General features: G+C 53.7%; 1 protein-coding gene across 1 annotated transcript in view; it reads right to left on the reverse strand.

Annotated features, from left to right (window-relative positions):
* TVP23A (trans-golgi network vesicle protein 23 homolog A) overlaps positions 1–7,026 on the reverse strand; it is a 28,826-nt gene extending 21,800 nt beyond the window's left edge. The window contains exons 1-2 of the mRNA XM_053894286.1: positions 6,885–7,026; positions 6,549–6,628 (exon numbers count right to left, since the gene is read on the reverse strand). Coding sequence (XP_053750261.1) covers positions 6,549–6,628; positions 6,885–6,893 — 89 coding nt within the window. The 5' untranslated portion in view covers positions 6,894–7,026. The remainder of the gene's footprint in view (positions 1–6,548; positions 6,629–6,884) is intronic.
* Between the last annotated feature and the right edge of the window lie 5,837 nt (positions 7,027–12,863).

The raw sequence follows: 12,863 nt of genomic DNA on the forward strand, positions 1-12,863 counted from the left end.
AGTGTTATTTGCCCGCTGGTAGCGTGGAATTGCCTGTGGGTTGGAGGAAAGGACCTAACAGGCAGGCCTGGACTTCAGTGAACCCTGGCTGGAGATCGGTGGACACAAGATTCAAACCTGGGTCTGTCTGATCTCGAGTCTGGGCTCTTCCTATTCCCCGAGGCGGCTGGAAGCCCAGAGGACTCAATCAAAGCGGGTCTGTAACACAGCGTGGCTAAAACAGAGAGTCTGCTGTAGGGCTCAGCAATCTCCCTCCTAGGTTTACGCCCTAGAGAGCTGAAAAACAAATGTCCACAGAAACACTTGTACACGAATGTTCACAGCAGCACTTTTCGTAAGAACCAAAGAGCAGAGGGGCGCCTGGGTGGCTCATATGGTTAAGCGTCCGGCTTTGGCTCAGGTCATGATCTCAAGGTTTGTGATCTCAGCCCCGCGTCGGGCTCTGTGCTGACAGCTCAGAGCCTGGAGCCTGCTTTGGATTCTGTGTCTCCCTCTCTCTGCCCCTCCCCAGCTTGCACTCTCTCTCAAAAATAAATAAACATTAAAAAAAATTTTTTTAAAGACCTAAAGAGCAGAAATAATGCAAATGTCCATCAACTTACGAATGGAAAAACAGCATGTGCTTTAGCCATACGATGAAATATTATTCAGCCATAAAAAGGAACGAAGAAATGTGCAAACATGGTCAAACCCGGAAAACATGACACTTAGCAAAAGAAGAAAGACAAAAGGCCACAGACTAGGTGATTCCATTTCTATGAGACGTCCAGAGCAGGCAAATTTGTAGGGGCAGAATGTAGATGGATGGTCGCCAGGGGCTGGGCGGGGGGAGACGTGGGGAAAGTAAGTGCTGAATGGGTACAGGGTTCCTGTCTGGGGAGATGAAAAAGTTCTGGAACCAGTCAGTGGAGACGGCTGCACAACCTTGTGAATATACTGAAAACCACACTGAGGTGTATTCTTTACAAGGGTAGTCTATGCGCTCAGTCGGTTAAGCATCTGACTCTTGATTTCGGCTCAGGTCACGATCACACGATTCGTGACTTCGAATCTAGCATCGGGCTCTGCACTGACGGTGTGAAGCCTCCTTGGAATTCTGTCTCCCTCTCTCTCTCTGCCCCCTCCCCACTTGCTCTCTATCTGTCTCTCAAAATAAATTAAAAAACATAAACTTTAAAAGCTGGTTTATGATATGTGAGTTATATTCCAATTTAAAACACACACAACACAATAGGACACCAAAAGCAACAATAACGGAAGTAAAAATAGACAAAGGGAACTACGTCCAACTAAAAAACTTTTGTGCATCAAAGGACACAATCAACAGAGTGGAAAGACAACCTATGGAATGGGAGAGAATATCTGCAAATCACATATCTCATAAGGGATTAACATACACAGTATATAAAGAAGTCCTACAACTCAACGGCAAAAACTCCACCCGATTAAAAAATGAGCAAAGAGGGGCACCTGGGTGGCTCAGTCAGTTAAGCATCTGGCTTTGGCTCAGGTCACGATCTCCCGGTTCATGAGTTCAAGCCCCACGTCCAGGTCTGTGCTGACAGCTCAGAGCCTGGAGCCTGCTTCAGATTCTGTGTCTCCCTCTCTCTCTGCTTCTCCCCCACTCATGCTCTGTCTCTCTCCATCTCTCAAAAATGAATAACATTAAGAACAATTTTTAAAAAGACATGAACAAAGGACTTGGATGGACATTTCTCAAAGGAAGACATACAAATAGCCAACAGGCGCAGTAGAAGATTCTCATCAACAATCACCAACGAAATGTCAATCGACACCCCATGAGACACCCCACATCCATCGGGATGGCTACTATGAAAAAAAAAAAACCAGAAAATAACAAGTGCTGGTGAAGATGTGGAGAAATTGGTCCTGCCCATCGCTGGCAGAAGTGCCAAATGATACAAGTGTTATGGAAAATGGTACGGAAGTTCCCCAAAAAATTACACACAGAATTTCCTCAGGACACAGCAGTTCCACAGCTGGGTATGCACTGAGAGCAGGGTCTGGAAGATATATGTGTGTATCCACGTTCCTGGAGGTACTATTCGCAAGAGCTAAACCCAAGAAGCAAGCCAGGGTCCACCGACAGAAAAACGGAAGGATTCAGTGTGGTATATCACTGCTCAGCCTTTAAAAAGGAAGGAAATTCTGACACCTGCTAAAATATGGACGTACCTCAAGGACATTTATGTTAAGTGAAACGAGCCAGGCACAGATTCTATATGATTCCACTTACACGAAGTATCTGAAGTTGTCACATTCAGAGGGACTGAAAGAAGAAAGCTGGTTGCCAGGGACTGGGGCGGGGGAAAGGGGGAGGTGTTTAATGGGTACTGAGCTTCAGATCTGCAAGAAAGTTCTGGAGGGGTGCTGCACAACAGCACAAATATATTTAATGCTACTGAATGGTAGGCTTAAAAGTCATTAAAACTGGTAACTTTCAGGTTGTGGGGTTTTTCCACAATTAAAAAAAAGGAAAGAAAGAAAGCGAGAGAGAGGGGGAAAGGAAAGGAAAGGAAAGGAAAGGAAAGGAAAGGAAAGGAAAGGAAAGGAAAGGAGGAAGGAAGGAAGAAAAGGGAGAAAGAAAGAAAGAAAGAAAGAAAGAAAGAAAGAAAAGGAAAGAAAAGGAAGAAAGAAAGAAAGAAAGAAAGAAAAGAGAAAGAAAGAAAGAAAAGAAAAGGGAGAAAGAAAGAAAGAAAGAAAGAAAGAAAGAAAGAAAGAAAGAAAAGGGAGGAAGAAAGAAAGAGGAAAAGGAAGCCAGTGAGGAACACACACACACACACACACACACACACACACACACACACACACTCAGAGAACTTGGCTAACAGTTCCTCTACCTGCCCAGGTGTGCTGTGGGATCACATCCTCCCCTGATACTGCCAGGTGCCCCCCCCCAAGACCCCCTTCCACAACACTGCACCTCGATGACCTAGAACTGGGGACAGGAAGGGGAGGAACAGGTCTGGTCTCTACCCCATGGCTCAGCACCTGATATCCAGCAGATGTTGGCTAATTATTTGCTCAACAAACTGTATAAAACCCACATGGTGAGGTCAAGCTGGTACAATTATACCCATTTTACAGACAGGTTAAGGAGGCTCAGCGAAACAAGGTGACCTTTCCAAAACCACAAAGACAGCGAGCAGTAAAAGCAGTGGCCCCAATATCCCAGACTCCTGCTATAGGGCCCCTTCCGTCACGTCACCTCCCTTCAAAGTCAACCTGGCATCCATTTCAACAGGACATTCCCAAGTGATCCTTGCCCTGTACCAGTGCCTCTTAACTTCTTTGGATCATGGGCTCATTTGGCAATCTAATAAAAGTCTCAACCCTTTTCCTAAAGCAACACATAGGAAACTTAGACACTAGTTTTCAGAGGGTTCCTGGACCCCGTGAAACCCCTCCATTGACCACATTTAGAACCCCCTTTCTGCCCTGCTATCCAGGAGCTCATTTATCCTCAAGAATTTCCAGCCATCTCCATATTCTTGATCATCAGAGTCAAGGAGAGATGCTATTTTAAATTCACGTTCCCAGGCCCGTGCCCTGTGGATCCGGTTAAGTAGGTGCAGAGCTGGGCCCAGAAACCTGCATGAGGCACACCAGAGGATTCTGGGATTGGTGGCTCTGAGACACATTTGGGTTCCTGAGCTGTGGCCCCCCTGACCTCTGAATGCTGCCCAGATGATCCCTCCAGCTCCCAGCCTCTCTTCCCCAGCTGCCCACGAGACCCGGCTAGTAGACATTCCAGTACAATCCAACAAGGACTTCCTGAACCCAACATCCGTGACCCCAGCAGTGTTCCTTTGCAGGGATCACTAGGCCAGAAACCCGGGCGTCGCCCTTTACTGTCCCTGTCCCCACCCTACATCTTGACCATCACCAAGGCTGGCTGATTCTACTGCCTATGTGCCTCTGGGCACCCCCCAGTGCCCTCCATCACCCCTGCCAGCACCGCGGTCCAAGCTTCTGCTCCCTGTTTCCACCTTCCTCTACCGTCCATCCTCCGTCCCGCAACTCCGATCCTGTCACCTCCCGGAGCAAAGCTCTACAGTGGTGACCAAACTCTAGAACTGCACTATCCAATATGGTAGCTGCATGTGGTTAATGAAATTTAAACACAATTAGGGGCGGCTGGCTGGCTCAGTTGGTGGCACATGGAATTCTTGATCTCAGGGTTGTGAGTTCGAGCCCCATGTTGGGTGTAGACATTACTTAAAACGATACAATCTTTACGGGCACCGGGGCAGCTCAGTGGGTGGAGTGTGACTCTTGATTTCGATTCAGGTCATGATCTCACGGCTTGGGAGTTCCAGCCCCATGTGACGCTCTGGCGCTGATGGTGCCGATCCTGCTTGGGATTCTCTCTGCCTCCCTCTCTCTCTACCTGTGCTCACGCTCTCTCTCAAAATAAATTAATAAATAAAATAATAAAATCTTTAAAAAATAAACAAAGTAAGATCAAATGTCCAAAGTTCCGCCCAAAGTTCGCACTAGCCACGTACCAAATGGTCAAGAGCCACAGGGTGGCTGGTGGCTACCATATTGGACAGCACAGATACAGCACATTCCCATCCCCAGAGAAAGTTCTAGTGGACAGCAGAGCTCTACAACTGTGCTTACGAGCCCTTCGGGGTCTGGCCGCATCCTCTGCTCAGACCCCTCCCGGCGTCCTTGGTCTTGAGTCACAGTGAACCACTGTCAACTCCTTAAACTCATGCTCTCACCTCCAAACCAGCGCGTGTCATACCCTTCCTGCCTTCCCCGCTTGGCTAACTCCTCCCCACCCTTCAGGTCTCAGCTGCCGCCGCTCCCCTAACCAGGACAATTGCTCACGCTCTTGCCCACCACGGCATTAAAACACTGAGACACAACAGCCACGGGAACACCTACGCCCATTACCCCCTCACCAGCGATTGTCAGCTAGGGGCAAGTCTGCCCCCAGGGGGACACCTGCCAGTGTCTAGATTCATTACTGGTAAGATAATACTGGCATCCGGTGGGTAGAGGCCAGGAACACTGCTAGTATCCTACAATGCACAGGACAACCCCTACAACCAAGAATCATCCAGCCCAAGATGTCGGCCATGTTGGGGTTGACCATCCCTGCTCCAGACCGGACAACTCCATAAAGGAAGGGAGCGTGTCCTGTACGTATGTAGTCCCAGCCACCAGCCCAGAGTGGGCCATACAATGAGTACGGATGCTCTACAAGATTTTCTCCCAGGATTCCAGTTCCCTTACAGTGTCTTTCCTGAAAGACAATTAGTTCTACACTTTTAGAACCTGTGGATGTCACTTGACGTGGCAAAAGGGACTCTGCTTGTGTGATTAAGTGAAGGATCTTGAGATGGAGGGCTTATCCTCGATAATCCGGACGGGCCCCAAATGCATTCACAAGCAACCCTAGCGGAGGAAGACAGGGACGTTTGACACAGAAAAGGCAGCGTGAAACGGAGCGGAGAGAGATTCAGAGATGCTACGGTGCTGGCCTCGCACCCACCGGAAGCTGCAAAAGGCAAGGGCCAGATTTTCCCCGACAGCCTCCGGCGGGGTATGGTCCTGCCGACGCCTTTTTTTGGCCTAGTGACACAGATTTTGGACCTCCGGCCTACAGAAGCGTGAGAGAATAAATTTCTGCTCTTTTTAAGCCAACAAGTTTATAGTAATTTGTCGTCGTAGCCCAGTGCAGTCATATTCCAATTTGGGCTTCAGTGGATTTGGATCGAGAACTGAAAAGGAACGGCAGGTAGGCACCAGGCCCCCACCCCGCTGACTCGGAGGGCTGGAAGGAGAGATGGGAGTAAGGGTGGCTGAGCCATGGGCGTTTCTAGATGTGGCAGCTGCCCGGGTCATCGGCAACCATGTCTGTGGGTCATTCCTCACACCCTAGTCCTGCCACCTTCTGGGAAGATCTCTGGTAGGCAAGTGACTCAACCCAGGATACTATGTTAGTCTGCCTGGTGCTGACGCAGGGGTAAGAATAAAAAGTTAAGCCCCTGTCCCGCTCTCCAGCCTGCTGCCAACCCCTCTCCTTTCCCCACCACCCCCAGACACAGGGGCCTTTCTCCAACCTTCCAACACAGCCCCAGGGCCTTTGCACCTGCTGTTCTTCTGCTTGGAACGGTCTTCGTCCAGAGTCTCCCATGGCTGGCTTCTCGGCATTCAGGTCACAGTTCAAATGTCACCTCCCCAGAGAGGCCCTTCCTGACTGCGCGGCCTTCCCTCATCACCTGCTGAGTTTCTTCCCAAATCTTCTCATACTCTGTCATTATCTCATGACCATCTTCATATGCCTGTTCACTGTTACTCCCCCAGCACCCCAGACTTCAGGCCCCAGGAGGGTAGGGACCTTGTCTGACCTGCCCAGGGTATGTCCCTAGTCCTATGCCTGGCACACACTAGGTGCTCAACACATTCTGAATGAATGAATGAATGAATGAATGAATGGGTGCGTGAGTCAACGTAATTAAGTGAATTTGCAGCTTTGGGTGATGCTTGCCAAAGCCGGGTCCCTAACATACCTAATCTTGGCTTTCCGAAAGGCCAGCTCCTCTTCGTTGCCAAAGTCCAGGGACACGTCCTCAGTATCGTCCACCAGGGCCTGGGGGACACCAAACAGAGGTGGCAGGCAGGCAGGCGGTGCACATCCCCACCCCACCCCCTCGCCGGCAGGGCCCCTCCCCCGCGGCTGCAATCCCAGGCCTTCCACCCTCCTGGGTCCAGGAGGACCACTTGGGGTCCGGCCCAGGCCCAGGCCCCGGCCTGCGCATCCCTCCTCCTCGCTTCCCCCAGCGCTCCCGCAGGCTCCGCCTGTCATCTCCCCCACCCTCCTGCCCCCGGCCTCCCCGCGGCCCTACCTGCTTCATCTTCTCCCCAGAGCCCACCTGGAGCCCACGGCCCAGGCTCAAGGACTCCGCCTCTCGCTGCCTTCGGCCCGGTGGGGAGCGGCGAGGGGAGCTTGCGCTCCGCGGTGCTGCCTCGGTGCAGGTCGCGGGTGGGGGCGGGGCGCGCGGGGCCCAGAGCGCAGCCGCGGGCTGGGGGAGGTGGGCTCGGCCGACCGGGCGGGGGCGAGGCTGGCGAGGGTCCGGGGGCGGGGCTGGCGAGGGTCCGGGGGCGGGGCGGGGCGGGGGTCCGGGGGCGGGGCGGGGCGGGGGTCCGGGGGCGGGGCTCACTGCGGACGGCGCCTAGGAGAGAAAGAGCTGTCGCCCAGAGTGGAGGGAAGGAGGACCGAGCAGCCGCCTGGAGGGGACGATTCGGGCTCAGAGGCGCATTTGGGGACCACGAACTGATTCTGGGAGGCACAGAGCGGGTGGGCCAGTGAATGAGGCGGAGGTCCCATTACTGTCGTATGGGCTAGCGAACTAGCGAATCGTGAACGAATGCCAGTGATGGGCAGCCTCATTCGGCGTCTGGAGAAGGCCAATGTTTCCCAAACGTCTCTGATCCCAAGAATTCTGCCCCCCCCCCCCGCCCCACCCCCTAGGCCCTTATGAAAAGCAGATTTCCAGGCCCAGCCCTGGAGATTGGGAAGGCCTGGAATGCAGACCCTGGAACCTGTCTTTCAACAGGTTCAACCTGTTTCAACCACTGTTGCGCACAGTGAGATCTTCACTCATCCGGGGGCCAGACACACTGAGCACAAAATAAGTATTATTAGCAGTGATGGCAGTGATTCCGGATGTTAAGGCCTCCCCAGGTTATGTCCCAGGAAGGAAGGCTGGCCGCCTGAGTCTTTCCTGGCCCAGGACAAGGGCCCTCCCCCTCTCCTGACTCCACTAGTCCCCAGCTGCCTGGGGTGGGACACTCAGGGGAGGGCAGGTGGAGGTGAGAAGCCGTTGCGAAACATTTAGGGGCTTTTCCTCCGACTCTGAGAGTCACCAGCTGTTGCTATCTGTTAAGTTGGGGCTCAGAGAGTCCCCATGGGGGTGAGAAGGTAGGAAACCCCCCTTGGAAATCCCATTTGGGGACAAACTGTCATTCTTGGCGATCTGGTTAGGGGGGTGCCTTGAGAAATAGCTGTGCCTCTGCCACGTGGAAGTCACCCCACAAATACAAGGTCGTGCCACTCTGCCCCTTCCTGACCTGTCCACATTGGGGCACGGGCTGAGGGTGCAGATACCAGGGCCAGACCTGGGGGCTCAGCATTTGATCCCCAGGAAGAAACGCTCTCCCAGCTGGCCCTCGGCAGGGTCAGCCAGTAGAATTTGAGGGGCAGACAGGGAACACCTGGGTTCTGCAGGGAATTAAGTCATCATTGACTTTGAAATCAGCTGCGATGGATTTACCTGGGTCTCCTGGTTCAAAGGCAGATTCCCGGGCCCCACTCCAGGCCTTCTGAATCTCCAGGGCCAGGGCCCGGGCATCTGCCTTTCGTATGGGCTCTCAGAATCTCTGAGAGCAGAGACTTTGGGGAAACACAGACCTTCTCCCTTCGCACTGTTACCGCTGAATATGGCCACTGGGATCCTGACAATTGTCACCTTCTGCCGGTCCAGGCTCAGGAGGGCGTGGAGTGCAGTTTCAAAGAGCGGCCTCGTCTCTGATCCCTGGCCCTGGGGCCAGACCAACCTCAAGGAAAGAGCCTCCAGGCTCAGGCGCCCACTGGCCTCTGAATGGTCCTTGGAGGTCAACACCTGGAGTTGGGCAGGCCAGACTGGGAACACGGCTCCACCATTTTCTGTCTGGATGGTCTCGGGCAGGGGACTTCACCTCTCTGGCCTCAGTCTCCACACCTGTAGAATGGGGCCACACCTTCCCTCTGCCCCGTCATCACGGATGATGCAAGACCTGGAGAAAGCACATGGACAATGTCCTCCTCAGAGCTGGGGCTCAGGAAACAGCGGCTCTGGTGACGGCCACTCGTGGTCATCAGCAGAGGGGCCTGGGGCAGCACATAGGAAGTGAGCCCCGTATCAGAATCACTCCTTCCACTGAGACACGTCTGTCTCAATGGGAGTACAGGAACTGCACACCCAGCTTGGTGGCCCTTTCCCAAACACCTACTGTGGGCCCCGGGGACAGAGGACTGAGCACCATCCTCTCCCCCGGATGGGCCCCCAGGAGCCCTGGCTCAGAAAGCAGCAGCTTGGGTGTGAACTGACATGACTTAACTCCGGAGCCTAGAGCCCAACCAGGGAGGTGGGTGCGGTGGTGGGGGGAGGGGGGTCGGCCTGGCTGGAATGTTCTGATCCTTACCCTGCGGGAGACAGACAGCTGGCACAGAGGCTTGGTGGGGGTCACACCTGGGGCTGGAAAAGCCTGTCCCCCGCATCGGGCAGGGCGAAAGCTGCAGCGTCCAAGGCCTATCATCCCGAGGCCTGCATTGCCGTGGGTGGTACTCGTTAAGACCCACCCTGACAGTGGCCCTGTCATTCCTCCTCAGTGGGGCTGAGGATCTCCCAAGTAAAAAAAAGGGAGCCCGTGGGATGCCCGTGTGGATCAGCTGGCTGGACGTCCGACTCTTGATCTCAGCCCAGGTCCTGATCTCAGGGTTTCGGCTTCGAGCTCCGTATCGGGATCCACGCTGTGTGAAACCTACTTAAAAATAGTAATAATAAGAGAGCTCAGCGAAATGGAACTTGAGGGCAACAACAAGCCCACTTTTTAACATTTTTAATGTGTACTTATTTTTGAGAGAGAGAGAGAGAGAGAGCACGAGCTCGAGCTCGAGTGGGGAGGGGCAGAGAGACACCGAGAGGGAGACACAGAACTTCACATTTTCAGCTCACGAGCATCAGCATGTGTGGCGAACAAGCTCTGATGCCGAGGAAAGAGCAGGTGCAAAGGCCCTAAGCAGGGGAAGACCCGGCCGTGTCCTAGCATTGGGTGCAAACTGGCCAGCCGGCGGAGGGTAGCCCGTCCTGTCCCGCATGGCTCTGTGGGCCAGGATGGGAGTTCGGGGGCCACCTGATGGGAGGGCACAGGTGGAAGCCGCCTGGCTGAGGACAGAGGCCCCACTGTCCTGCCCTGACCTCCAGGCAGGGCCAAGCATGGCCCCAGCCACAGTGGGAGGGCCCCGCGAAATCCACGCTCCGTGGAAAGAAGGCCTGCAAGGGTCTGGTTTGTTGGGGACCTCCTGGTGTCCGACCACCAACCCCATTCACTCAGCAAATGCTTTACAGATACGGCCTAGGCCTTCCTGTTCACCTGGCTCCCTGGCTCGGTCCCAGCCCCAACCTTGCAGTGATAGGTCGTCTAACCATCTGGCCAGCCGCCCCTGGGGGTGGAGTGGGGTGCCCCGCTCGGGCTGCCAACCAGAATGGGAATGTGGGATCTTCCACCCCAGGGATACGACAGAACCCAGACCGTGGGAAGATGCAAAGGCAGAGGGCGTGGGTCCTTCCACGAACACATCGCAAGAAAAGAGCTGGGGAGAAGAACCTTCTGGTTTAAAGACCTTTATCCATGTGTTTATCACACACAACGTGTGAACCTTGTTAGGATGTGATTCGAACAACGATGGGAAATAAAGATACTTATGGGCCAGTCAGGGAATGAGCCCTAGAAGGGGTGCTGGGCAAGATCCCTAACACTAAGGATGACGATTTATTTTTTTCTTTTAAGGCATAGTGACGACGTGGTGGTTTTTAAAAGCTGAGATAGAATTCGCATACCATAAAATGTGACGCTTTTAAAGTATAACGTGCGGCGGGTTTTAGTAGACCCACAACGTGGTGTAACTATCGCCACCATCTCGTTCCAGAACATTCTCGTGACGCCGAGAGGAAATTCGATACTAAATACTAGTCACCGCCTGGCCCCTGCCAACCGATCATCTGCTTTCTGTCTCTCTGTCGACTCATCTCTTCTGGATCCCTCGTAGAGATGCAATCCTACACCATGTGGCTTTTTGCTTCTGGCTTCTTTCCCTCAGCATCGTGTTCACGGGGTTCATCCACCTCGTAGCAGGTGTCAGGGGTTCGTTCCTTTTTGGCTGTACGACTCCTTGTACGGATAGAGGGCGTTTTGTTTATGCCTTCATCAATCAGTGGACATCTGGCTACCTTTTGGTGACGAGGAATCATGCTATGAACATTCCCGCCCATGGCTGTGGCTGAATGTACCTCCAGTTCTCCCGGGCACTCATCTATGAGTGGAATTGTCCGCAGCTTTGTTTATCAAGATATGTTTAGAGCTACATGCCCACATATTAAGGTGAAATGATAAGACATTGGGGCTCCCTTCAATATCATAAGGAAGAGGGTAGTACGATGTGTATCAATGTACAAAGATAGGCTGTATGCGGGGCGCCTGGGTGGCTCAGTCGGTTGAGCATCCGACTTCAGCTCAGGTCATGATCCCGCAGTTTGTGAGTTCGAGCCCCACATCGGGCTCACTGCTGTCGGCTCAGAGCCTGGAGCCTGCTCTGGATTCTGCGTCTCCCTCTCTCTCTGCCCCTCCCCCGCTTGTGCTCTCCCCTAAATAAATAAATATTAAAAAAAATTTAAAGTAAAAAGAAACAGGGGAAATTGATTTTAATTGTCCCTTTCTTGAACCCATTCTATCCAAAACATGATCATCTTTTTTTTTAAGTTTACTTATTTATTTTGAGAGAGAGAATGTGTGCACTCGAGCTGGGGAGGAGCAGAGAGAGAGAGAGAGAGAGAGAGAGAGAATCCCAAGCAGGCTCCGCACCGACATGGGGCTCGATCTCACGAACTGAGAGATCATGACCTGAGCCGAAATCAAGAGTTGGATGCTTAACTGACGGAGCCACCCAGGCGTCCCCGAAACGTGATCCTCTTAACATGTAATCTATTAAATTATGAAACATATTTTGCTTGCTCTTTTTCCTGGAGGTCTTTGCGTTTGGCCTCGCCCTTCTCAGGGGCTCCCTTGGTGACTTGCAGCCCCCACATCGGATAAGGCGGCTTTGTCTGGGGCGTTGAGAGCACTTAGCCAGAAGCTCTGTGACTTGTTTTTAATTGCTTGCTTTTGTCTGTCTACAACTAGAACGTTGGCCCGGCGAGGCAGGCACCCATGTGTCTCTCTAGGTGCTGCGCCCATGTGCCTAGACCCGTGCATGGCCGAGAGCAGGTGAGCGAGAGAGTGAGCGAGTGGGTGAAGGGCCCCGGGAGGGTCCAGGGAAGCGGTGATCTCTCCATCTCACAGAGGCCCGGGCACAGCTGAGCTCTGTCTGGGGAGACATCCAGGGCTCACCCCGGGCACCGCCTGCCCCCGACAAGGTGGACAGGGTCCCCCCCGACCCGGAGCAGCCCACAGGAGGGACCCACCTTCCTCCAGCTGCCCCGTGGTCTGCCTTCCTGGGCACACTGCCCCGGCCGCCAGCATGAAGGACAGAGGCCAGGTGGGGTGGGGTGGGAGGAGCCCTGTGAAGTGGGCGGAGGGCGAGAGGCACAGGGACAGCTGCCCAGACGCCAGGGAGGGACCTTGGACAACAGGTAGATCTGAATGTGAGAGAAGCAACTGATAGTTTTTAGAATAAGCGTGTCCCAAATACTGCGTGGGACATACTTACACTAAAAAGTGATTTGTTGTTGCCCTCAAGGTCCAGGTCACTGAGTTGCCTTAGTTTCCCCTGGGAGACCTTCATCCCTACCAGGGGCCGGGCTGGCAGATCCTTGGGCTGTGGGGTCTCAGGGGGTGCCGCCCGTGGGAGCAAGGGGTTGACCTCTGCCTAGTGCCTGGCATGGAGGGCCTGTGTGCCGACGCTCCCTCCTGCAGCTGCCGCTTCTCGTCCCCTCCGCGAAGGCCCTCCATGCTGAGGCCTCCTTCTCTGAAGGCCTATGAAGTTTCCTTCTGTGCCAGAAGCTCGCTTCCCGCTCCCGTCTGCCCTTGCCTGGCGGGTGGGCGAGGCCTTTGCTGAGGCCGGCGGG

Source organism: Panthera pardus, unplaced genomic scaffold (assembly GCF_024362965.1).
Source record: "Panthera pardus isolate Hobbes unplaced genomic scaffold, ASM2436296v1 HiC_scaffold_5, whole genome shotgun sequence".
In the NCBI taxonomy this organism is placed as follows: Eukaryota; Metazoa; Chordata; class Mammalia; order Carnivora; family Felidae; genus Panthera; species Panthera pardus.